Consider the following 27,594-nt stretch of genomic DNA (forward strand, 5'->3'; position numbering starts at 1 on the left):
CAGGATTCGAACCTGCGACCGTAGCGGTCTTGCGGTTCCAGACTGCAGCGCCTTTAACCGCACGCCCACTTCGGCCGGCCCTGATTTTATTGTGAGAAGCACAGTAATGTATGTAAATACCGTAAATGTAAATGTGATTCAAAAAGTACTTTAAGTGGAGCGAAGCGCAGCTGGACAGCAACGATAGTAGTTGTGAATCTTCGAGTATGGACTCAAAAAAGATTTATTAAAATAAGAGGACTGTTAATCTGTATCTTGTGGAAAGAGGACGTGTTGCTAGGCCGTCGCTCAACGTATTGTTACATGTAAAGAAAATTGCTATTGTAGTGATAAAAACTGAGTGAAGTATGTGTAAGAGTTGCCAAACATTTATATATACAAATTTTCTGGAAGTGAAGAATAAAAATATCTTGTTTTTGAAAAAGGAGGTGAACTTCATTGTCGTCGCCGGCTATCAATCGACAGAATTGTAAGTGTACAAAGTTCACTAAAATACAGGAAAGGAAATGCATTCTCTATAGTTTTCATTCAATACGTAACAACCTCTCATAATTTCTTAATTACAGTAATTGGATTATGATCTTGTACAATAGTATGGTGCTGAACTCCACTGACCAATTTTGATGTAGCAGGACGTGTAGTTTGAAGGAAGTTCGTGTGCCAAACAATCTCCTTTTCTCACTAAAAGCAGATTGCTGTTTGATCGTATTTACTTACAACACTGGTTCCTTCGGTACGATAAGCTACGAAAACTTGGGCTCAAAGGTATCCGCAATACGGCCAAGTAACCAACAGAGCCGTACTTTAATAAATCTTGAGGAACAATAACTTCCTCCAAATTATAATACGTCACCAACTGGTGCAGAAGCTTATCATTTAAGGAGGCAGCAACCAAAATTCAGGTATCAGTTACGACTTAAAGTAAAGTCTCAATCAAAATCAATCTCTCTCTCTCTCTCTCTCTCTCTCTCTCTCTCTCTCTCTCTCTCTCTCCAAACAGATATATAAATATTCGTAAAAGTGATTTTATAGCCCACTACAGGAGATGGTCAAAGTTTTATACAGATGCATCAAGACACACCTGACATCGACGCTGCGTTAAACGGCACACCCCCTCAAAGATACTTGATGTATCTCGAAGAGGTCCTGTTGCCACAGCAATCTTGCCCACTAGGTCCTCCGGCGGTGAAACAAGTGTTTCAGACTCAAACAAGGCCCTTCAGACAATCTCGACCCCCACCCCAGAAAAAGTCGATGCTGAAGATCGAGTGATTGTGGTGGCCATCATACTGCCCCACCGCCACCAACCCAGGGGCCGAGGGAGGTTGCCCTGCAGATGTCCCCTCGCGGCAGAACCTCTCTCAGGAATACGAGATACGAGCGACCACCGAGTCGGTCCGGGAGAATGTATGGCCCAATCAAACAGTCTCCGACGCTGCCAGACCACAGGTCCAGGGTAAATTTGCGTTGTGAGGCATGCGTACGTGTAGCTTTTTGGGTTCACATCCGCTCAGGCATGTGAAGTTCATCACAGTCTCGAGTGAGAACGAAGCTTCATCGATGAAGAGGACATTCGCTGTGAAGCTTCGGTCTGCAGTGGATTTTTGCAGAAACCACCGCGCATGACCCAGGCGCTTGTTCTAGTCCCGCTGTTGAACTGCCTCGACGCACTGCAGTTGTTCGACGTGTACAGTGCGCCAGACGGAGCTTGGGGGATGTCCGTGGCGCGGCACAGTCGGGGATGCAGGGTGGCGAATGATGTGTAAGCTAGCCATGCTACTCCCGACGCTTCCACGGCGTGAATGGCGACGATCTCCGTGCTCTCCGCCCGTCTCTGTATACCAACGGCTTCTCGTGGCGCTTGCGACCCCCGGTACGTATGTGATTACTGATCCTTGTTGTATGCGTGGTGTGCCATGTCAGTCTGTAAACGGTTTTGGAATCACCACGTCTAAGGGGGACGGGAGAGCTTGGTCGTCGGTCTTCACGGCTCGCTCCGAAGATGGATGGACGGTACACGCCCGAAAGATTAGCAGATGACAAATTTGGCTACGGCTGTATTCCTACAGTTTTATGGATCAAGTAACGCGCCGTGAGAATACCAAGTTCACAACGATAAAACGATTTGTACCGAAAGAAAGTTGTTTTATTGTTTTTTTTTTGAAAAATACCTTAAATGGTGGTTCCACCTCTCGTGAAACTTGTTGATATGACAGTGCCTCTTGTTGGAGGTACTGAGTGACTGTTCAAGCGACTGTCAGAAGACTTGTGTGCACTGAGTTGAGTGAGATAGCTACAGGGCGTAGGCAAAATAATATTAACAGTGGTAGCGATGGGGTGGTTGTGTTTGGCGGTCAACAACGCAGGTAAGCCACGTGTCGCACTGCACTGTGCGTGCTCAGTACGGACCAGGCATCAGTGCAGGTTGTTCACGAGTAGTGCACACTTCGTATTTGCATTCACAGGCCGAGGTCGACGTGCAATTCCAAAGAGGGCAGATTGTGCGGGCCCGATTAGCTGGAACATCGGTAACCAAGACAGCCAACTTCTTGGATGTTTCAAGAGCAAATGTTTCAGCAGTCATGACAGCCTACACGAAACATGGAAAGACATCATCATGTAAAAGTAGTAGTGGGCGCAAATCAGAACTAAATGACAGAGATAGTCGTACTCTAACAGGAATTGCGTCAAAACAACACGAAGGCGCTAAAGTGACTGTAGAGCTCAATAGCCAACTTCGAGACCTTGTATCTGTGGACACCGTCCGCCGAGAACTCTATAAAGCGAATTTTCATGGACGAGCTGCTATACCGAAGCCATTAGTGACGACTACCAACGCAAAGAAGCGTAAAACATGGTGTCAGGAGCATAAACCCTGGACGGCTGATCATTGGAAACACGTCATATGATCCGTTTTCGTTATTTTCAACATCGGGCCGAGTTTACATCCGCAGGGCACCAAAAGAAGCCTACAATCCTGATTGCTTGATTCCAACAGTTAAGCATGGAGGTGAAAGTGTGACGGTGTGGGTAGCCATGTCATGTTTTTGTGCTGGTCCCATCATTACTCTCAAAGGTCGTGTTGCAGCCAGAGATTATGTGAACATTTTAGGTGATCGGGTGCACCACGTGATTCAGATGTTGTTCCCCAACAATGATGCCATTTTTCAGCACGATACTGCACCCATTGATACAGCCAGGACAGTACAACCGTGCTATGAGGAGCATGCAACTGAACTGCAGCGTCTTCCCTGGCCAGCACAGTCTCGGGACTTGAACACTGTGGAACCCTTGTGGGCGGCACTGGAGCGCAGACTCCGGAGCAGATTTCCCCCTCCCTCGTCACTACAGGAGTTGGAAGAGGTTCTGATCGAAGAGTGGCATAACGTTCCACTGGAGACTACACAATCATTATATGCCAGAATTCCAGGAAGAATCGCAGCTGTATTACGGGCAAATGGGGGTCCAACCCCTAATCAATAAATCTTTCCCAGGTAAGTACAGCTGTTGACATTGTTTTGCCTGTCCCCTGTAGCCACTGGCTTCCCGCCGGCCGGCTATTACTGTGGCGCAACAGCGGCGGCACTTTCACGCCTTGGGCAAGCGCGCCCCACAACCACTGCGCTGGTGATTCCACTGGAGCAGACGGTAGGCAGGCGCTATTCGGCTGCGTACGCTCGCATTCTCGCAACTTCCCCTCTTTACGTAACCAGAGTCCTGCTTCCCATGTAGCCGGCGTCGCCCCGTATCAGCGTGGAGCCGCTCCAGATCTCGGGAGAGGTATTGTCTTCAGTCTCGCATATTCGAGCCCTGTTACTGCGTCGAGAAAGTGAATTAGTGTATGGAAATGGACACTCTCGGACGCGATACACATAGATGGCCTTGCAGCTTTTACTTTTCCACTTCCCTTTGCATTGTTTGACTATTCGTCACACGAACCTCCCGCCCAGCGCGAAGTCCCAAGCGACTGGAAGGAAGCGCAGGTGACTCCAGCATATAAGGAGGGTAAAAGGACGGACCCATAACATTACAGACCAATATCACTAGCTTTGATTTGCTGCACAATCCTCGAACATATTCTCAGTTCGAATGTAATAAATGTTATTAAGAGCTGGAAGTTTATGTCCACGAATCAACGTGGTTTCAGAAAGCATCGCTCGTGCACCCTATTCTCACAAGATATACTACAAACTGTGGATGAACGGCAACAGGCAGATTCCATATTTCCACGTTTCCCGAAAGCGAAGGAAAGAGCATATGGAATAGGTTCACAGATATGTGACTTGCCCGAGGACTTCTTAAGTAACAGAACCCAGAATGTTTTCCTCGACGGCGAGTGTTCATCAGAGACAAGGGGATCGTCAGCAGTGCCCCATTGAAATGTGACAGGACTGCTGTTGTTCTGTGTATACATAAATGATTTGGCGGAGATCGTGGGCAGCAATCTGTGATAGTTTGCTGATAATGGAGTGGAGTACAGGAAGGTGTTGTCGTTGATTGAGATTGACTCTAGAAGGATACATGATGACTTACACAAAATGTCTAGTTGGTGTGATGAATGGCAGCTACCTCTCAATGCCGAAAAAGTAAGTTAATGCGAATGTGTAGGAAAAACAAAGCCACAAAGTTCGGATACAGAATTAGTAGTGTCCTGGTTGACACAGTCATGCCGTTTAAATATCTGGGGCTGACGTTGCAAAGCGATATGAAATGGAACGAGCACCTGAGGACTACGATGGGGAAGGCGGAGGGTTGACTTCGGTTTATTGGGCGAATTTTAGGAAAGTGCATTTCATTTGTAAAGGAGGCTGCATACGAGACGCTAGTGCGACCTGTCCTTGAATATTGCTCTAGTGTTTGGGCTCTGTACCAGGTCGGATTGAAGGAAGACGTCGAAGCAATTCAGAGGCGAGCTGCTAGATTTGTTATCGGTGGGTCCGCAGCTCGTGGTCGTGCGGTAGCGTTCTCGCTTCCCGCGCCCGGGTTCCCGGGTTCGATTCCCGGCGGGGTCAGGGATTTTCTCTACCTCGTGATGACTGGGTGTTGTGTAATGTCCTTAGGTTAGTTAGGTTTAAGTAGTTCTGAGTTCTAGGGGACTGATGACCATAGATGTTAAGTCCCATAGTGCTCAGAGCCATCTTGTTATCGGTGGGTTCTAACAACACGGAGATGTTTCAGGAACTGAAATGGGAATACACAGAGGGACGCCGACGTTCTTTTCGAGGAACCATATCGAGAAAATTTAGAGAACCGACATTTGAAGCTGACTGCCGAACGATTCTACTGCCGCAGACATACATTGCGCGTAAGGCACACATAGAGAGTCGTTTTTCCCGCAATCTGCTTCCGAGTGAACAGGAAAGGAAATGACTAGTAGTGGTACGGGGTACCCTCAGCCACGCGCCATACGGTGGCTTGCGGGGTATCTATGTAGACGGAGACGTAGATGTATCTGCCAGGTAGGCGGCCGACAACTAAACATAATCATTTATTCATTTTCTGATAGTTTCTGTAAATGGATGTATAAATGAAAGGCATTTAATGGACCTCTGAAGAATTTTGTAAAACATAAAGATCTCGGAGAAACTGCGAGTGGCTCTAATACACTACATACGCAAGAATGGGAACAAGGAAGTAGTCATCAAAATATTTTCTGTTGCTTTTGCTCTACAGTTTCGAGAAATTTTAGATACGACGTCCTCGAACACCGTTAGCCTGCTGTTAAATGTATTCTTTAATACCAGGACCATCTTCCAGCACGGCTTGGGTTAACAGAAAAAGTTACATTGGAATAAAATGGCGTCAAGAAAAAAGGGGCATAGTGTAATAAGTCGACTGCAGCTTACGGTGTTACACGGTGTCATTCTGAAAGATGGTGACTAGTGAAGAGGTATATCTCTTATATAAACAAATGAATACTACACAGCTACAACACGTAAAGGCAGCGATAACTCTGCCCCTGTTTGAAAAATCGTAGAAAGTGCATTGTCAAACGACCACAAGTCACAGAAACCGGCGTATTCACCTCGCCAAAACATATGAGAAAACACAACAACGGCAGAGCCGTAAGTTACACACACACAAAACGTGATGTATGTACTCATTTCCGTTCCTAAATACATAATAAACAGAAAAAAATAGCGCTTTGCTCTTTGCAGATGACAAGTTGTAGATTGTGTAGCAAACTAGTTACCAACATAAATATCAGATAGCTTCATCATGTAAGGTATGTACATTAACGCATACATCCACTCTTTTGCCAATCAAGCTATAAGTATAACTTTACACATAATGTAATAAACAACATACAGTGCATCACGTCGTTAATACATATCCCAACTGTGAACCGTAAACAAATGATGTATAATATTGTACAACAATTATTCATTCATAACTGTAAATAGTTTGTACCAAAGGTTTCTCTAATTGATAATCTGCAACAACAATTTTACAGTAAGAAAATTAAAAAAAAAACAATGAAGATAGCACAAAAAGTGCTGAAGCATGTCTGGATAAAATGAAACTGAAAAGGTGTCCGCATAAGGCTCATTTCCTACTCCTATTTTCATAGTAAGCACGGACATAAGAAGAACTGCAACACCAGAAGATGATTATATCTCTTTTACCAGTTGGTTATAAAGATACGCTCAACAGTATTACTCAAAAGATACAATACATACTTGACAGTAAACTCGACCAATATCGTGGTGGGTTTAGCAGAGGAAGCTACTGCTTCCGAAAGATTGCTCAAGCCCACAATTCGTCACAGACTAGTGAACACCAAATACATAGACGTAACGTTAACTGATATGTAAAACGATTTTAACTCTGTTGGTAGAGAAACTGTAGACAGTCATCCGTGAATTTGGAGCCAAATTAAATTTGATAAACCTAATTCGCGAAGCCCTTACAAGTAGCATCTCAAAAATGAAATTTATTGGTTAGCTATTTCGACATCTCGTAGTACCAGTAAACCCCTTGTTGCTTAAAGAACAAAACGACTTCTAACTCCTGATTACGTAGTAACTTAGTTAATGTGTTAAGCATTTGACGTTAAATCATGTAAGCGAGAAAAAGTTCAGAAAGGGTTCGAAATTGTGTTTAAAGTTTGTTGGAAGTTGCTACGCGCTCTCATTATCATCAAACACGGGATGAGTATAGTATGGATAATTTGTGCTCCCTTTCAAGCAGAATGTTGTGTTTCACGCGTCTCAGTGTTTATGACGTTTTATATCCTAAACTGTGTCGTACAGTTATGTAGTTGTGAGGGTACATTCAGTGGTGGTTGTGGATACTGTCTGAAAAATGTGTAGTGAATAGATTTTGTAGTAAAGAAGTAACAAATTAAAACATCATGTCTGATGCGCCAATCTTACTGTGTGAACAGCGATACACATTTTGGAAAATTTTTGGAAATTCGTGGTAAGGTCTTATGGGACCAAACTGCTAAGGTCATCGGTCCCTAGGCTTACACACTACTTACTCTAACTTAAACTAACTTACGCTAACGACACCACACACACCCATGTCCGAGGGAGGACTCGAACATCCGACAGGGGGGGGGGGGGGAGGGGGGGAGCGCGCGAACCGTGGCAAGGCGCCTTTGACTGCACGGCTTCGCCACGCGGCGATACACATCTTCCTTTCATCATTTTGCAGGGGGAGTGGGGTGGGGTTTGCCAGTAAGAACTAGTTTCGCAAAGGCTTAAAGACTTTAAATTGCGTGTAAAGTTTGCCGCGGATCACAAGTGCTCTCATTCTCAAATACTGGGTTGGGTATTAGCACACGACGAGTTACGCTGCCTCGGGACATACGAGTATACACAGTTCTTAACTGTAATACTTGTTCGTCTGTGTTAAATCTTTAACATAAGATTATATCTCGCAATGAGGAGTTGTGCCAGCATTTTAAATTTTTAAATTTGATAAACAGTTACGCGAAGTATTGAAAATCGAATTTTTGTTGTCCCTGGAAACCTTTAGATAAGCAGCCTCCGACTGGGATCGTGCACCATGAACCATTAACCGGGATAGTCTTTTGTTAATGAAGATGTGTTTTTGAAGATAACTGCCTATGGTCGAATTTTCGTGGTCGGTCGATAGTTGGTAAATTTTGAACTCTCTTCGGAAACCTACGAAGACAGAATCAAACTGTTCACCGTGAACTACTGTTTTCACGTTATCGTGTTACAAAAAGCGAACTTCATTTCGCACGAGTGGTTTTTCTGAATTTGCGCTAGTTATCTGAGAGATTTTTCTCTCATCAGTAAATATCATAATGTTGCAGCTGAAAATGCGCTCTCATATTCTCCAATAAATGAAAAATGCAGTTCCCATCCCCAAATTGCTCTTCAACAGCGGGAAGCAAGAAGGTGCTTAAAACATCAATGTAGGTCTGTGTTCTGATAGTGTCACGCAAAACAACAAGGTGTGCACGCCCCCTGCATAAGAAACACGACCTCACCATAACACCACCGCCTCCGAATTTTACTGTTGGCACTACACACGCTGGCAGACGACGTTCACCGTGCATTCGCCACACCCACACCCTGCCATAGGATCGCCACATTGTGTACCGTGAATCGTCACTCCGCACAACGTTTATCCACTGTTCAATCCTCCAATGTTTACGCTCCTTACACCAAGCAAGGCGTGGTTTGGCATTTACCGGCGTGATGTGTGGCTTACGAGCAGCCGCTCGACCATGTAATCCAAGTTTTCTCACCTCCCGCCTGTCACAGTACTTGCAGTGGATCCTGATGCAGTTTGGAATTGTTGTGTGGTGGTCTGGATAGGTTTTTGCCTATTACACGTTACAACCCTCTTCAACTGTCGGCGGTCTCTGTCAGTCAACAGACGAGGTCGGTCTGTACACTTTTGTGCTGTACATGTCCCTTCACGTTTCCACTTCACTGTCACATCGGAAACAGTGGACCTAGACATGTTAAGGAGTGTGGAAATCTCGCGTACAGACCTATGACACAAGTGACACCCAGTCAGGTGACCACGTTCGAAGTCCGTGAGTTCCGCGCAGCTCCACATTCTGCTCTCTCATGATGTCTAATGACTACTGAGGTCGCTGATATGGAGTACCTGGTAGTAGGTGGCAGCACAATGCACCTAATACGAAAAACGTATGTTTTGGGGCTGTCCGGATACTTTTGATCACATAGTGTATATACCGTGGTCAGAAACGGCATGAAAAGATTGTAACAGTGTTGCAGGGTAGACTGTGCTGAGAAATATTCGTTAAGAAAAACATTCGAAACGTTGTGCTGTTTCCGATTTAATTAGCTTTGAAAGTAGCCAATCAGGTTGTAGCGCGCGCTAATTCAAGCAGTTGCCAGATACAGTTTGTGTTAGTCGTTCTCACAGCGTAGATGGATACCGCACAAGACTGCTCAGCCATTGACTTGGGTTCGGTTCTTACTACCGTCTCAGGTCCAATTTTAGTATCACTCTCTTGTTCGGTGTAGGGAACCAAACGAAGAACACGTTTGGCGACCCGTCTCTGGAAGACTGCTTGAAATTGCGCGCGCAACGGTCTGATTGGCTAACTTCAATGCTATTTAAATCGGAAATGTCGCATCCTATCGAACTTTTTTCTAACAATCATTTTTCAGTACAGCCTACCACGCGCCACGTAACATCTTCAGAAGCCTTTCACACTGTTTCTGTGCACACTTTCTACATAACCAACAGGGCGGCGAGTATTAAATTTAAAATCAAACAGAAATTCTCACACGTCCTGGTGGCTCGTCCGCTTCGACTCGTCTGGATTGTTTTTCGCTACCAGACTGAACCAACATTTGCTAGTCTGTACAGTAGCGTGTTACTGGTTCGAATCACTTGAAGAAATACGACAACCAGCCACAACCGCGAAGAAAATTTGGTTGGTTACTGTATTTCTTCTTCAAGAAATTTAGTAGACAGCCACGGAAGTCAACCACCAGCATCATGTCCCCGAGTGATCATCCTAGTTTAGAGTTATCACGCTTTCCTTATATCATCGGGATTATTCCTCCTGTTTCGGCTTCCTTTCTTGAACTGAGCAAATACTCTGCGTTTAACAACCTCGATGTGAGTTTAAAACAATTGTTTTTGTCAGACGCTTTTGTTTTCAGCCACGACATGTTTGTTACGAGGGCTTACGACAAACCCCTGAGTTGCGCCAGCGGTTTCCACGACTATCTCCTTTACTAGATGTAGCCAGTTGTCCACGGTACTCTTCATTTTGCTACGTATTAGTTGTTGTGTGTCGCTTGTTATCATAGCTAAGGTACATCTTTGTATCACTGGACAGCAAACAGACACAAAACAAAAACAGCCCGAGATCGGACGCATACAGGAACACCATGGAGGAGTAATAGGGGAGGTTGTCATGACGTCATAAACTTGAAGCCCACGTCCGCCATGTCAGTTGCCCCAAACATTAGCTTCTGGTGGAGGTGTTTCGATAATAAAACGACGTCTTGCACCTTTTATCGATGTACTGATCGTTCTGATTATACCGTAAAGTGTAAAGGAATCACATTTCACTGGCAAGTGGACTCCATTCAAGTGATATTTTGTTATACATACATGAAGTTTTGTTGCGCTGTTTACTTTTCATGTAGTGGTTTTATTTCTTCAATTCCTATCGATACAACTTGAAAAACTCTGGGCGAACGCTGTGAGAAGTAAAGATTGCAAAGCGACCAAACAAAGCAAAATATGTTTTCGAGGAGAGGATACAAACAGAAAATTTTTCGTCAGTCCTTATTAAAGAAAAAGCTGGTTTACTAAAGCAACCTTCTCACATCAGATACTTTTCTTCTGGGTTATTCGAAACGTACAACAAAAAGTAAATTACATTACTGACGTCAGATGCGTCGTATTGTTTGATCAAATATGCAATTAAGACCGAAAAAACATCTGGAAAAGTCTTCCTGTCTTTGTATTATTCACGAAAGCACTGTAACATTTACTGTTGCTAATAACTGGTGCGTACACACGATAGAAATTAAGAGCAAGAACCAATAGTGAATAATGATCTGCTCATGCCTTGCAGCATCTAACATGGAGGAGCCGGTTTCAAACCAACGTACGGCGTAAGTGTGTGGCACCATCTCCCCGTGTTATTCCTCCATGAGAAATACAATGCCTGTAAGTCAAAGAGCATTACCAGCTTAAACTGAGAATCAACGATACAGGTACCTCACGTATGTGTTTTTATATCTTCAAAACTTTTTGGCTTAGACCGACGGTAGAGCTCTAAAATCCTCAGTACGCTGAAGACTGTTCATGTTCAGAAACGGGGTGGTTACGTCGTTCGCTCGAACCAGAAATTAACCTTTTCTCGTTGCATTCTCACATTTTATAGTAAAGGATTTTGTGTTATTCTGTCTTGTTAGCCTGCATAATATTCATCATTTGACTTGCTGCTCTTGCATTTGCCGTGTTTGCAGTTGTAGCTACTGGATATAATGCAATGTCCGCCTGTTATGCAAAATACTGTTTTTTCATGTGACCCAAACACGTCTCAGCACACCTGTGCCATCATCTGTGGGTTTTCTTTTCTGAAATCTGCCTTTTGCTGGCTGGCTTTATCTTGCTGAATTGAAAGCCCAGGATGGTGATGATGATGATGATGATGTTTGGTCTGTGCGGCGCTCAACTGCGCGGTTATCAGCGCCCGTACAAATTCCCAACCTTTGCTCAGTCCAGTCTCGCCACGTGCGTGAATGATGATGAAATGATGAGCACAACACAAACACCCACCCAGGATGGCTTTCCATGAACTTCAACAAAACGGGGCGTAGACGCGCGTTGGCGCAGCACTGTGCTCCAAGTGCGCCGCGGATGACAACCATAGGGGTCCTGTTGTGAAGTAAAATGGCACCCCAGAGCATCACTCCTGGTTGTTGGTGATTGTTGGGCCGTATGACGGGCTACAATCAGGTTGCTATCCCAACGCTGTCCGGGGCATCTCCGGATACATCTTCGCTGATCATCTGGGTGCAATGCCGAGTGGGACTTGTCACTGAAGACATTTCTACTGTAGTCATCGAGAGAGAAAAAGTGTTTGGATACGCCCCAGTTGGCGGATATCAACCTGGTGTCGCCCCGCCGTAAGGCCCGACAACCAGGAATGATGGCCTGTGGTGCTGCCATTTCATTTCATAGCAGGACCCTTTTGACAAACTGCCTATTGGCTTCTGTCTCGGGTTCTTCGGCCGACGTTCATCTAATGATTTTAATGACGTTTCGCCAGCGCGAGTGGCTGGCATTGTCAAAGCTTCACCCTCCATTGCCGGTGGTGAACTGGAGCCGAGCTCGCGGCCGCAGACTATACGTACCTGGCGCGCCAACGTACGAGGGCTTCACCACGGTCATTTCCGGTGCGGTTTTCCTCTTGCTACCTGCGACGGTCGTTCGCTGCAGTACGGGAAGCCAGGATCCGTTTACCTTAAGGGTTTCCTCTTTCTTGTTGAAACTGTTCGCGTGTTTTTGTATTTCTACACCTTCCCTGCCGGCGGGATTGGCCGAGCTGTTCTAGGCGCCACAGTCTGGAACCGCGCGACCGCTACGGTCGCAGGTTCGAGTCCTGCCTCGGGCATGGGTGTGTGTTATGTCCTTTAGTTAGGTTTAAGTAGTTCTAAGTTCTAGGGGACTGATGACCTCAGAAGTTAAGTCCCATAGCGCTCAGAGCCGTTTGAACCATCTGAACAGCTTCTCTGAACAAGCGCGTGTGATAGTGCTTCTCTACAGCCAGAACTTCCGTGTCGGCCTAATTTTATTACGTGGTCGGTCTCACTCAGTGCGTGCTCTGCCACGGCCGATTTCTCCACCTGCCCCAAGCTGCAATGTCGCTTATGCTCTTTGATCCTGGAGCTGATTGATAGTCCAATCCAATCATTCCGACATAAACTTTTCTGCATGTGCATGGTATACGGTATATTCCTGATATTGCAAGTGGGTCCGTTTTCTCCTTTGCCGATCTAAGACATTCTTTGATCTTCCTTGCCGGTTTGAAAATCATGTTTACACCATTTTTGAGCAATATACGGCCGATTCTATCCGTCACTCTGGGAGTGTATGGCAGAAAGGCATTTCTTTTTCTGATTCCTTACTTCGCCTAGTGTTTGGCTCTGTTACACTTCTAATGTAATTTGTGGAGTACCCATTGCTCCTCAGAATACTTTCCAGGTGTTGCATTTCGCGTCTGAGGTGCTGCGGCTCACATATTTGTCCTGCTCGCATTACGAGCGTATTAATCATGCCTCTTTTCTGGCTCGGGTGGTGGTTTGACAGTTCGTGCAGGTATCGGTCCGTGTGTGTCGGTTTTCGATACACGCTGCGTCCCAGGTTTCCGCCGTCCCTTGTGTCCACCACATCTAGAAATGGCAGTTTTTTTGTCCTTTTCTACTTCCATGGTAAATTTTATGTTGGCATGGAGGCTGTTCAAGTGTCTTAAGGAAGTCACAAAGCTGTTCTTCACCATGGCTCCACACAACGAAAGTATCATCGACGTATCTGTTTGCAAGCCGCCAAGTCCAGTACCCGTGCTTCGAATTGTTCCACGAAGAAGTTGGCCACCACTGGACTAAGAGGACTACCCGTGGCGACGCCTTCCAGCTGTTCGTAGAAATCGCCATTCCACGTGAAACAGCTCGTGGTGAGACATGCACGGAAGAGCTTTGTGATGTCTTGCGGGAACATGGAACCGATGTGCTCCAGAGCTTTGGCGATCTAAAGTGCCAGTTGGACAGAATTTGGCACGATATCCCTCAGGAGGGCATCCAACTACCCTGTCAATCAGTGCAAAGCTTGTGTAAGGACCAGAGGTGGTGAAGCGTCCCCTTTGAACAATTATACATGACTGTGTTTAAACTGACACACAATATTTTTAGCACAACGCTATCTGACTTTCAATAATCCTTACAAAAGAATGGCCCGGACTAACATTAACCTATACCTTTCACAAATCACTTACCTCACAAAATCTTCGTTACTCGAACTACTACAATACAGCGAGCGCCACTACTGCCAGCTAAATAAAAGATTCAAACTACTGAAGGCACTAACTACTGATAGGCACAGTTAGCAAAAGAAAGATTTTGATAGAGAACAAACAATGTATTTACCTTAATAGTGTTGAAAAGTCATAATATATATAGCAGTTCATGACATCCATTCTTACAAATGTACTGTTTCTGATGGACACACGTCCAGATCATCCGCTCTCAAAAATCCGCCATCTCACTTCCCCACATCCACCACTGCTGTCGGCTCGCCTCCAACTGCGCAACGCTACGCGCTGTTCACATCCAGCTGCCCAACACTACAATGGCCAACAACAATGCAAACCAGCCACAGACTGCACACAGCACAGCCATTGATTTTCATACAGAGCACTACGTGGCGTTACCAATATAAAAACCTAAACAGCTTACTTACAGTGGACCAACACGTTATTGACTTGTTCAATTTGAAGCTCCCTCTCTCTTTAATAAATTATACAATTTTTACTAGGTTTGTTTATAAATAAATAAATCTTCTGCTACCAGTCACGATTTTTCTTTATTTTACTATTCGCACGACGCGTTTCGAGAAATAATTCCCATTTTCAAGTGTGTTTTTTGGTGTGTAATGAAGCCATTTCTTTTGATGTTGTCAGTGTGTGTGAGTGTGCTTCATTTTGTTGACTTTTACTGCAATACATAAAAATCGCGTTTCTTATGTATTACAGTAAAAGTCAACAAAATGAAGCAGACTCACACACAGTGACAACATAAAAAGAAATGGCTTAATACACACCAAAAAACGCACTTGAAAATGGGAATTACTTCTCGAAACGCGTCGTGCGAATAGTAAAATAAAGAAAAATCGTGACTGGTAGCAGAAGATTTATTTATTTATAAACAAACCTATTGTATCTACAGTCGCAGGCTTTCAAAAACCATTTATAATGGATCAAATCAGTTATACAATTTCTATGAAATTGCAATCATTTGTTTGTCTGTACGTGCACATCACATCTATCGATTTCCGTCCCATTCTTAAAATTTCTTCGTTGTGCGTCTTTTTTTGAATGTATAAACACAAAGGGACCACTCGTGACAAGCTAGTCTCACTGCACGAGTAATACACCAGGGCTGCTGCAGTAGACTCACTTGCCACTCGTAGTGGACCGGGGAGAGGAGGCGATCTGTAACAGGGAGTTAGTGCTGACTCGTCGCGCCGTTGCAGGTGTTCGTGTTCACGCCGCAGATCTACCGGCGCATCAAGCAGCTGCTGAAGACGCAAGGCGTGTCGGACTTCAGCAACGAGGAGCTGTCCAACTACTTCTCGCCGTGGTACGCGGAGCACATCGGCGCCATCCAGTCGGCGAGCGGCAACGCGACGGTGGAGGCGTGGGCGGCCGACAACCTGCGCCAGCACTTCTACTTCCTGGCCTACTCGAGCCTGCTCAAGCTGCACGGCAACGCGCCCCTGCTGCGCCGGCTGGACGGGCTGCTGCGCGAGGAGGCGCTGCTGCAGCTGGACCTGCGCACGCTCGCGCCCGCCTTCCAGGTGGGCACACCGGCTGCCGCGCGTCCAGTCTGGCATTCTACGCAGTAGCAAGGCTTTCAACTGAGGTCATACGATGCTAACAGATGTCTTTCCTTTTCTGCCATTGCAACTCTACATTTTATATCCTCTCTGCCTTGTCCTTCATTAGACGTGTTGCTGCCCAAGTACCAAAATCATCTACTACTTTAAGTGCCTCATTTCCTAATCTAATTCCCTCAGCATCACCTGCATCTACATCTACATGACTACTCTGCAATTCACATTTAAGTGCGTGGCAGAGGGTTCATCGAACCACGATCATACTATCTCTCTACCATTCCACTCCCGAACAGCGCACGGGAATAACGAACACCTAAACCTTTCTGTTCGAGCTCTGATTTCACTTATTTTATTTTGATGTTCATTCCTACCTATGTAGGTTGGGCTCAACAAAATATTTTCGCATTCGGAAGAGAAAGTTGGTGACTGAAATTTCGTAAATAGATCTCGCCGCGACGAAAAACGTCTTTGCTTTAATGACTTCCATCCCAATTCGCGTATTATATCTGCCACACTCTCTCCCCTATTACGTGATAATACAAAACGAGCTGCCCTTTTTTGCACCCTTTCGATGTCATCCGTCAATCCCACCTGGTAAGGATCCCACACCACGCAGCAATATTCTAACAGAGGACGAACGAGTGTAGTGTAAGCTGTTTCTTTAGTGGACTTGTTGCATCTTCTAAGTGTCCTGCCAACGAAACGCAACCTTTGGCTCGCCTTCCCCACAATGTAATCTAGGTGGTCTTCCCAACTGAAGTTGTTCGTAATTTTAACACCCAGGTACTAAGTTGAATTGACAGCCTTGAGAATTGTACTATTTATCGAGTAATCGAATTCCAACGGATTTCTTTTGGAACACATGTGGCTCACCTCACACTTTTTGTTATTTACCGTCAACTGCCACCGGACACACCATACAGCAATGTTTTCTAAATCGCTTTGCAACTGATACTGGTCTTCGGATGACCTTACTATACGTTAAATTACAGCATCATCTGCGAACAACCTAAGGGAACTGCTCAGATTGTCACCCAGGTCATTTATATTGATCAGGAACAGCAGAGGTCCCAGGAGGCTTCCCTGGGCAACACCTAATATCACTTCAGTTTTAATCGATGATTTGCCGCCTATTACTACGAACTGCAACCTTCCTGACAGGAAATCACGAATCCAGTCGCACAACTGAGACGATACCCCGTAGGCCCGCAGCTTGATTAGAAGTCGCTTGTGAGGAACGGTGTCAAAAGCTTTCCGGAAATCTAGAAATACGGAATCAACTTGAGATCCCCTGTCGATAGTGGCCATTACTTCGTGCGAATAAAGAGCTAGCTGCGTTGCACAAGAACGATGTTTTCTGAAACCATGCTGATTACGTATCAATAGATCGTTCCCTTCGAGGTGATTCGTAATGTTTGAATACAGTATATGTTCCAAAACCCTACTGCAAACCGACGTCAATGATATAGGTTCGATGGATTACTCCTACTACCCTTCTTAAACACTGGTGCGACCAGCGCAATTTTCCAATCTGTAGGTACAGCTCTATCGGTGAGCGAGCGGTTGTATATGATTGCTAATTGCTGATTCAATTTTACTACATTCCATTGTGTGGTGTGCGTACTGTAAGACCTTCAGTACACACACCATCAGGTTATTTGACTTGTCGCTCTAATGAAGTAGTCGAGTGTCAGCAATATGTCTCGTGGTCTTATCATGGCGTGTTTATCTTCTGCCGTTAGGTCAGACAATAGAAATGCCACTTGCACACTTAGAGTAGCAGATTGATGGTGACCAACTTTAAACAGAACTTGATTAATTTTCACACACATTTATTAAAATAATAAAAAGCATAGACATTATGTAACTTGATTCTGGATGCTACTTACAATTGACATTCTGAAGTTCCTTTGGTCTTGGTACGTTAATCTTATTCTCACATATCTCTGATACTTGACAAAGTGTCTATACATTTCTCTTCATGGCTATGTACAGGAATATGGTAATCTTGTTAGGTGGGGACTGAAACTTGACTATAGACTGGTACAGACTGATGCAGACTGACTGATCGGAGGTCTGTACACTTGTTATAATACCTCGCGCATTCAGGTATCACTGCGCGAGTGTGATCCACGAAGAGAAAAGGTTCTATGTTAGCAGAAATCTCATTGTCTGCATTACATATTAATACGCGCATCGGCGGAAGCAGAATTTGGTCTGTCTCTAAGGCAGCACCATCTCGTAGTGCGGAGACGGACGAGCGCTTCGCCTGTGGTGTTGTGCTTAGCGGGGCGCGCTCTAGTGGGAAAGTTGTGTACAGGCTGACTACGCAGAACTATGTACACAACACATTGCCCATGTTTTTTAAAAATTTTTTTTATGTTCATATTGTGTCGCCCTTTCAAGATACTGCCCATTCCATTAAACAGCTCTTCCAAGTCCTTTGCTGTTTCTGACAGAATTATGATGTCAGCAGATTTTTTTTTCTCTTCCCACTGATCTTTAATTTGTACATCAAATTTTCCTTTCATTTCTTTTATTGTTTACAAACTGAATAACATTGGTGATAGGCTACAATCCCTTCTTAATCACTGCTCCCCATTCCTGTCCCTCGACTCTTATAACTGTCGTCTGGTTTCTGGAAAAGTTTTGAATATCTTTTTGCTCTCTGTGTTTAACCCCGTTACCTTCAGAATTTCAAAGAGGGTATTCCAGTCAACATTTTCATAAGCTTTCTCCAGGTCTATAAACGTTAAAAACATATGTTTGCCTTTCCTTAATCTATATTCTAAGATAATTGTATGTTCAGTATTGCCTCAAGTGTTCCTACATTACTTTGGAATGCAAACTGATCTTGTCTGAGGTCAACTTCTACCACTTTTTCCATTCTTCTGTAATGAATTCATGCCGTATTTTGCAGCCGTTGTGTAGTAACCTGATAGATCAGTAATATTCACACCTGTCAGCAATTGCTTTCTTTGGAATTGGAATTGTTATGTTCTCCTTGAAGTCTAAGTCTATCTCACCTGGCTCATACATCCTGTACAGCATTTGGAAGAGTTTTGGCATTGCTGACTCTCCAAGGCTGTCAGTAGTTCTGACAGGATGTCATCTGCTCTGTGGGCTTTGTTTCAACTTAGGTATTTCAGTGCTCTGTCAAATTATTTTCACAGTATCATCTCCCATCTCCTCTTCATTTACTTCCTTTTCCATTTCTATACTACTGTTTGAAGTTTATCTCCCTTTCATAGACCTTCTGGTTTCATTTGCTGCATTTTTATATTTTCTCATTTCATCGATTAAATTCACTAGCTCCTGTGGTGTCCAAGGATTTCTAATAGGCCTTGTCTTTTTACCTATTTGATCCTCTACTGCCTTCACTGTTGCATCTCTCAAAGCTACACATTCATCTTCTTTTCATTTTCCTTTCCTCTGTTCTAGTCAGTTTTCATTTGAAAAATTATAACAGTTTTCGATTTAATGGATGATAAAATACTATGAGATATTTTCGTACCAAAATATTATCAAGTGTGAAATACATGCCATTTATGGTCGAGTTGAACAAATGAAATTTATGGGATAATAACTTGTTTTAAAATAAAAGACAAAAATAATGTTCTGAAGTATTACAGAAAAACTTGGAAAATTGTGAAATTTAAATTTCTATACAGTTCACCAATCCCAAAAGGCATTCCTTTTGTATGTCAGACTTGCAATTTTAGATACAAAATAGCTGAAGAAAGGGTGAAATAACAATTTTTGTCAAACAAGTTAAGGATCGTAATTTGCTGTTAATCAAAGATGCCCATAATTCTGGTTTGTTATAGTACAGAATTTCATCTTTGTAGTAAACCTGTGATAGCTACCTCAAGAGGATGACTAAATTGTAGAATACCAAAATTCAGTATTGATAACTGCAGTTCAACAGGTGACTTTCAACCTCTCATACACCAAATTTCAATAATAACAAACTGCTGTTTCAAACATCACAACTGTCACTTGACAATAAGTTTTTTTGTATCATATTGATATGCAAAAGTTGAAACATTGGTACTTAAATAAAATGTTGCCATCCCTATTTTACAGGATGCTGCACGCCGCCAGTGGTTCCTCGAGGTTGTGGACAACTACCTCAAGCTGTGGGAGGTCAACATGTGACCGGGAGGTGAACACTCTCCCCCACCACCGCCCACGCCAGTGCCAGCACCCCCTGGCCGGAGCCGCGCCCGCTGCGGCCTCACAGTTCCTAGTTACAGAGCAGGCAGAGGTTTTCCTCCTCCCCGTGAGGGGAAGCGGCCCTGCTGGAGCCCATCTCGTGAAGACATACCTGTTGGGACACTGCAGTTCCCTCAGAGACTCGAAGAGAGTTCCAGTTTCCGGATTGTTTACCGGACAAGCTGGTCGAAATCCAAAGTGTAACTGTTGACACCGAGACTCGTCCTTTCACAGCCAGCACCTGTTATTGCAGCAGAAAGATGGAAGTGTGTGTCCTGATGAAATGCGACATTTTGTGATATTTATGTAGCACAAAAATGGCTACCAGAAACTTTACGAGAAGTAAACTTTGAAGAAGAGCGACCTGCCTTATTTTTACTTTGACATATTCGTATCCAAGCTGTTTAAGTTTATATTTCAGTGCACTGCACTAGGTGAACAAAGACAAAGCGAATTAAAATTGTTCAATGGAGTGTGCTTTGAAAATATTATAGTGTATATTGTATATAACTGTTTTATAAGAAAAAGTCATGCTGGTATGTGTAATATGTTATGCATTCCAGCATGACAGGGAACTTCATCTTATGTACTTTAAGTACATATGTTGTAAAGTCCTTCAATTTTGTAGAGGCACTGTACAACTAAAAGTACAATCAAAAGACGTAAATAAATTGTATATTTTGATATGTACCTGCACATATTTAGTTTCTTAATTGAGATGCTTGCACTTCAATTGTGTTGCTTTCATAGAAGGATAATTCTGAGTATCTCAATTTTCAAAGGCAGTAATACAATACTGTCAGATTTGTCAAGCCTCACCACAGTCTGTGATGTAAACAATCCAACAAAAATAAAAAGTATGCAAGCAGTCTTATTATGATGTGTTTGGAATATGATGAATGAACTGTGAAAATTGTGTACCCAAAGGTATATCTTTCATTACTTCACACAACACTCATGCCATAATCCGTAATACTTCACTGTACTTTGTAACATAAATGTAATGAGAAAAAGAAAGTATGCTTTGTGCTTTAGGCTCATATGGAAATGAATATCTGAGAAATTGGTGAGACTGCTTTTCATGGATGTTCATATGTACAGCATGGGCCTACAGATATAGATAAAGCTCGTTCACCATAAGGTCAACAGATGTCACAAGAATGCTAAAATCTCAAAATTGATGATGCTTTGGTGTATTGGTTCTCAGCGCCTCAAAGGTTTTTCTTTATTTAATAAAAGTAATGGGATGCACTATAAACAGCTGAAAGGCCCTGCCTTATTTGGTGTATTTAATAATTTGAGATTACACTGCAAACAACTGGCCTAAAGTAAAGTGGTTCCTCATGAATCACAATAAAAATTAATCACACAGCTATCTTTCAGAAGACGATATGATGATCTTTATGTAAGGTCATCTTAAAATGGTTAATTTATGACTAGAATGAATGAAGCACCCAACAATAAGCCAGGGTTACTGGCCCATGCAAATGCAATGGAGTACTACAGGGTGTCCCACATAAAACTGTATGCCTCATGCCTGAGATTTGAGTAACAGTGAACTAACTGAAATAGAGCAGATAATAAAAACATTAAAAATATGTAGTTCCCTGTTTAAAAGAGGTGCTGGAAGTGGTGGCCAAGTGCATCCAGGCATCTCTGACTTTGTGTGATGTTGCTTTCGTGTGATGTTACACACAGTAATTCTGCAGATATGATGTTAATTTCTCTAATAACATGTCATTAAAGATCGTCTACTGCACGAGGATTGGCAGCATATGCTTCACTTTTTAGTGTGCCCCATGATAAAAAACACACAATGTTAAGTCCAGGTGTCTTGGGGCCCAGAGGCCTCTACTGACAAGTCTGTCTCCAGGGAACTTGTTGGTGATGTGTGCCATACTTTGGCTGGATGTGTGAGTGGTCGCTCCATCTTGTTGGAATACTGCACACAGCTTCTGTGCACCTGTCAACTGTGCGTAGAAAGAGTCAAAGTATCCCCGTGACCAACACTATTCAAAACCTACAAAAGAAATAAAGAGCTTTAGGATCCATTCAGAATGTGTGGAGGAACAAGTGACCAACAGTGTGGACCCCTGTAACTGTAGACAGAATTCGTGTGGACATTATGAGAAGTCCCCACAAGTCGTTTAAGGTGTAACTGAAATATATTGGGCCAATAGTGCACGGCAGACAGCAAACACCAAACACCTATCTTCTCTGAGTGGAGAGGTTCTCCTGCAATTATAGGAGTTTACATAAAGTGAAAAATGAAACCAGGCCTCATCTGACATGAAGTAAAGCAAGGGATCCAAGTAACAGCAGTTGATGTTAACAGTCAGTTACAGTAATCAACTTGTTTTTCCTGATACTCGAATTTCAACTCTTGTGCCTCACTCCAATAACAGGCTTTTAATTACATATCTTTTATTGCATGATGGCATGACATACAAGATATAACCTCTTACCAACTTGTGGGAACTTCTCATAATGTCCACACGAATTCTGTCTACAGTTACAGGGGCCCTTACTGTTGGTCATTTGTTCCTCAGCAAATTCTGAATGGATCCTAAAGCTCCTTATTTCTTTTACAGGTTTTGAATAGTGTTGGTGATAGGGATACTTTGGTTGAAATGCTCCTCTACATTCCTCAGTAGAGTCTGTCTTTATCTATCACTCCACAATATCAGTTTGCTGTTCCAATGCAAACTGTACCATCTGTGTGACAAATCAGCAATACAAGCTCCTCACAACAACTGGTTCGTTATAGTACAGAGTGTCATCTTTGTAGTAAACCTGCTATAGCTAGTTCATGAAAATAACTGACAACAACTGATTCCTGGACACACAGCTGCAGTTAATTTTCTGATAAAATGCAGTATAGCCAACTTTCAAGACAGTGTTGCCACTTCACAAGCAATTCGACTAGACGTGATTATCTGTTTATGAGGTGTACCAGTTTTATGTGGGACACCCTGTATAACCTAAATGTAAGATTATATATGTACACTGTTTATTCCATAATAATTATTTGCTACATTTACATACAGAACAACTCCTGGAGGATCTAAAACAAATGCTGGAAACAGATTCCTGCTGACAAGTTTACATATTATTGTCTGAATTGATTTTTAAAGAGGGTCAAATCTACATCTACACCTACACTCTGCAAAGCACAGTGGAAGAGCATGGCAGAGTGTATGTCCCATTGTACCAGTTATGAGGGTTTCTTCCTGTTCCATTCACGTATGGAGCATGGGAAGAATGATTGTTTGAATGCCTCAGTGAGTTCTGTAATTATTCTAATCTTCTCCTCATGATCCCTTTATGAGCAATACATAGGGAGTCGTAGTGTATTCCCAGAGTCATCATTTAAAGCTGGTTAGTAAAATGTCATTAGTAGACTTTTAGGGAAAGCTTATGTCTATCTACAAGAGTCTGCCAGTTCAGTTTCTTCAGCATGTCTGTGACCGTCTCACATGGGCCAAACAAAACTGTGGCTTTCGCCACTGATTTCAATCAGTGCTGTCTCACAGCTGATGCCTGTAATTCCTTCTTGTCTTAATTCATAATGGCTGCTGGATCAAAATGGTGTCTGTTTTTTCAGACATGTCCACAGGAACACACACACACACACACACACACACACACACAGCACCAATGATCTCTTCAGTGCAGAAGCACACCAGACGTTTGAGTTCTTACGGGATTTGGCAAAATTCTATGAATAATGAGAATGATGGGTCAGGGGCTCTATGGTAGTAATGTGTGGATAAGTTGAGAATTTGGGTGTGATGGGAGTGTAATAAAACGTAGTGAAAATGTTTTTGTGTTGAAGTTTGGGATGAGTATTGTAGTTTAACCCAAGAAAAACAGCATTACAAAAATATCCTTCACCAATTTTATACGTATCTTGTGTAATCCGGGGTGCTGCTTCTTGATGCTGCTATAGGTTCATTTTGATATTACTGCATCGTCTCGTAGAAACCACGTAGTGGTTTAAATAAGTTTTAGTGCTTCTTGTGTACAAAGGATTTTATTTCGCATGCTAGATGTTCGGCGGTTAACATACTTCATAGAACTTACAAAGTCTGACTACATACTGTTGATACAAAATTTGGTCTAAGACGTACAAATTGCCTCTATTTACAAGGTTGTAAACAATTACTGTCATTGTTACATATTGAATTTTGCATTATACAATTAGAGTTCCCAGATTAAATAGAAATTTACATGGAATAAAAGCGAATAATTACATAAAAACACAGGAAAGAATCTCTATTAAGACTATAAATTACATGTTTTATCATTGTAATGATATATTTTGTTAATTTGCATATAGTATTTAACTGACTTAAAGAAAAATCATGCTATCATTTGAATGTGAGCAGAGTGATTAGTTTTATTGAATGAAAGACCTAGATGCAACTAATTAATTTTTGTACGAGTAAAATTTTCTATTTTGATATGGTCTTAATTACAGTTCTATTAACTAACACCAATTAAAACATGAGTATGTTTGATTCTGACTGAAAAATCAATGTGTCATATTTTTATTGGGGATCCAAACAATTTATGGTTTCAGAACATAAAAAATAGCTGTCTCTCCATGACTTGGAAGTATCGGAACTTTAATTGTTAATTACTCCTTAATTACAATAGCAAAATCATTCCTAGCATGTTCCTGAAATTTGTCTTGTGTGTAAATTATGATGGTACATTAGTTTCTTATCCAACATTTTTCCTTCATTCTATGTACTGGTGATGCCCAATGTAAACAATGTCAAAACAACAGTTTAAACTAGTGTAAATTATAATATCATATATATGCTCTCTTCTGGAGAGTGGAGAAGAGATTGGAATAGGATACAGGTCCTAAGTGGTTGCGGTATTAGAGGAGGCATGCTAGGATAGTCCATGAAGTTGCAATGACAACTGTGTCTAGATAGCTTAGAGGTCAGAGCATCTGCCTAGTATCTTGGAGACCTATGTTCAGTGTCTGGTCTGGTACAAATTTTCAATTTTATCTATTGATTTCAATCAATACCCGCTCAGAACCAATGTCTGTAAATGCTTCGTGCCCTAAATCTGTAACCATTCATTCTGTCCTTCTCTGAATATGTTCAGTATCCCCTGTTAGTCCTATTTGGTATCTCACACACCTGAGAAGTATTCTAATATGGTTCACTTGAGTGATTTGTTAGGTATCTCCTTTGTAGACTGATTGCACTTCCCCAGTAGTCTACCAGTAAGTCAAAGTTTACCACGTGCTTTCTCTAATAGTAATCTTTGTATTACTCATCTTTCTAATCACATGAGATTTAAATGAGGCAATACCCTGGATTTTCCTTTGTAAAATAACATTTGAAACTGGAGTTTAGCATTTCTACTTTTCATTATCTACTCTCAATGTCAGTCCCTATCTCACTCATGATTTTCTGTGTGCTAACTTTGGTATCACTAACAACCATCACGAATGACAAAAATTTGTTTGGATTTTAGGAGATAGCGTTCAATAATATTGTGCTAAAGTAGTCATTGGAGGCTTCACTCATTGCCCTCTTCACAGCCAAAAGCATTTAATTCAGCATCTCTCTCTCTGTAGCTCTATATTTTGATTTACAACTATGTGCAGTAGTCATTTGTTTCTTTAGAAGTTTGCCTTATACAGGGTGGTCCATTGATAGTGACCGGGCCAAATATGTCACGAAATAAGCTTCAAACGAAAAAACTACAGAGAACGATACTTGTCTAGCTTGAAGGGTGAAACCAGATGGCGCTATGGTTGGCCCGCTAGATGGCACCGCCGAAGGTCAAACGGATATCAACTGGTTTTTTTTAGATAGGAACCCGCATTTTTTATTCCATATTCATGTAGTACGTAAACAAATATGAATGTTTTAGTTGGACCACTTTTTTCGCTTTATGATACATGGCGCTGTAATAGTCACAAATGTATCAGTTTCTGGTATCACGTAACATTTCACCAGTGCAGATGGTATTTGCTTCGTGATACATTACCCATGTTAAAATGGACCATTTTCCAATTGTGGAAAAGATTGATATCATGTTGATGTATGGCTATTGTGATCAAAATGCCCAGCGGGCTTGTGCTATGTATGCTGCTCGGTATCCTTGACGACACCATCCAAGTGTCCGAAACATTTGCCCGATAGTTAAGTTATTTAAGGGAACAGGAAGTGTTCAGCCACATGTGAAACGTCAACCACGACCTGCAACAAATGATGATGCTCAAGTAGGTGTTTTAGCTGCTGTCACGGCTAATTCGGACATCAGTAACAGACAAATGGCACGAGAATCGGGAATCTCAAAAACGTCGGTGTTGAGAATGCTACATCAACATCGATTGCACCCGTACCATATTTCTATGCACCAGGAATGGCGACAGTTTTGAACGTCGTGTACAGTTCTGCCACTGGGCACAAGACAAATTACGGGACTATGACAGATTTTTTGCACGCGTTCTATTTAGCGACGAAGCGTGATTCACTAACAATGGTAACGTAAACGGGCATAATATGCGCTATTGGGCAATGGACAATCCACAATGGCTGCAACAAGTGGAACATCAGTGAGCGTGGTGGGTTAATGTATGGTGCGGCATTATGGGAGGAAGGATAATTGGCCCCCAATGTATCGATGGCAATCTAAATGGTGCAATGTATGCTGATTTCCTACGTAATGTTCTAGCAATGTTACTACAAGATGTTTCACTGCATGACAGAAAGGCGATTTACTTCCAACATGATGAATGTCCGGCACATAGCTCACGTGCGTTTGAAGCGGTATTGAATAGCATATTTCATGACAGGTGGATTGGTCGTTGAAGCACCATACCATGGTCCACATGTTCACTGGCTCTGACGTCCCCGGACTTCTTTCTGTGGGGAAAGTTGAAGGATATTTGCTATTGTGATCCACCGACAACACCTGACAAATGCGTCAGTGCATTGTCAATGCATGTGCGGACATTACCGAAGGCAAACTACTCGCTATTGAGAGGAATGTCATTACACATATTGCCAAATGCATTGAAGTTGACAGACATCATATTGAGCATTTATTGCATTAATGTGGTATTTACAGGTAATCATGCTGTAACAGCATGAATTCTCAGAAATGATAAGTTCACAAAGGTACATGTATCACATTGGAACAAGCGAAATAAAATGTTCAAACATACCTACATTCTGTATTTTAATTAAAAAAAACCTACTTGTTACCAGCTGTTCATCTAAAATTGTGAGTCATATGTTTGTGACTATTACAGCACCATCTATCACAAAGCGAAAAAAGTGATCCAACTAAAACATTCATATTTCTTCACGTACTACATGAATATGTGATAAAAATTTGGGGTTCCTATTTAAAAAAATGCAGTTGATATCCATTTGACCTATGGCAGTGCCATATAGCGGGCCAACCATAGCGCCATCTGGTTTCTCCCTTGAAGCTAGACAAGTTTTGTTCTACATCTACATCTACATCTACATTGATACTCCGCAAGCCACCCAACGGTGTGTGGCGGAGGGCACTTTACGTGCCACTGTCATTACCTCCCTTTCCTGTTCCAGTCGCGTATGGTTCGCGGGAAGAACGACTGTCTGAGAGCCTCCGTGCGCGCTCTAATCTCTCTAATTTTACATTCGTGATCTCCTTGGGAGGTATAAGTAGGGGGAAGCAATACATTCGATACCTCATCCAGAAACGCACCCTCTCGAAACCTGGCGAGCAAGCTACACCGCGATGCAGAGCGCCTCTCTTGCA

At 42.7% G+C, this 27,594-nt stretch overlaps 1 protein-coding gene across 1 annotated transcript in view; it reads left to right on the plus strand.

The window, feature by feature from the left end:
- LOC124622465 (torso-like protein) overlaps positions 1–20,683 on the plus strand; it is a 523,109-nt gene extending 502,426 nt beyond the window's left edge. Inside the window, exons 6-7 of the mRNA XM_047148169.1 lie at positions 15,232–15,555; positions 19,681–20,683. Coding sequence (XP_047004125.1) covers positions 15,232–15,555; positions 19,681–19,752 — 396 coding nt within the window. The 3' untranslated portion in view covers positions 19,753–20,683. The remainder of the gene's footprint in view (positions 1–15,231; positions 15,556–19,680) is intronic.
- Positions 20,684–27,594: the final 6,911 nt, after the last annotated feature.

This window comes from Schistocerca americana, chromosome 7 (genome assembly GCF_021461395.2).
Source record: "Schistocerca americana isolate TAMUIC-IGC-003095 chromosome 7, iqSchAmer2.1, whole genome shotgun sequence".
Lineage (NCBI taxonomy): Eukaryota > Metazoa > Arthropoda > Insecta > Orthoptera > Acrididae > Schistocerca > Schistocerca americana.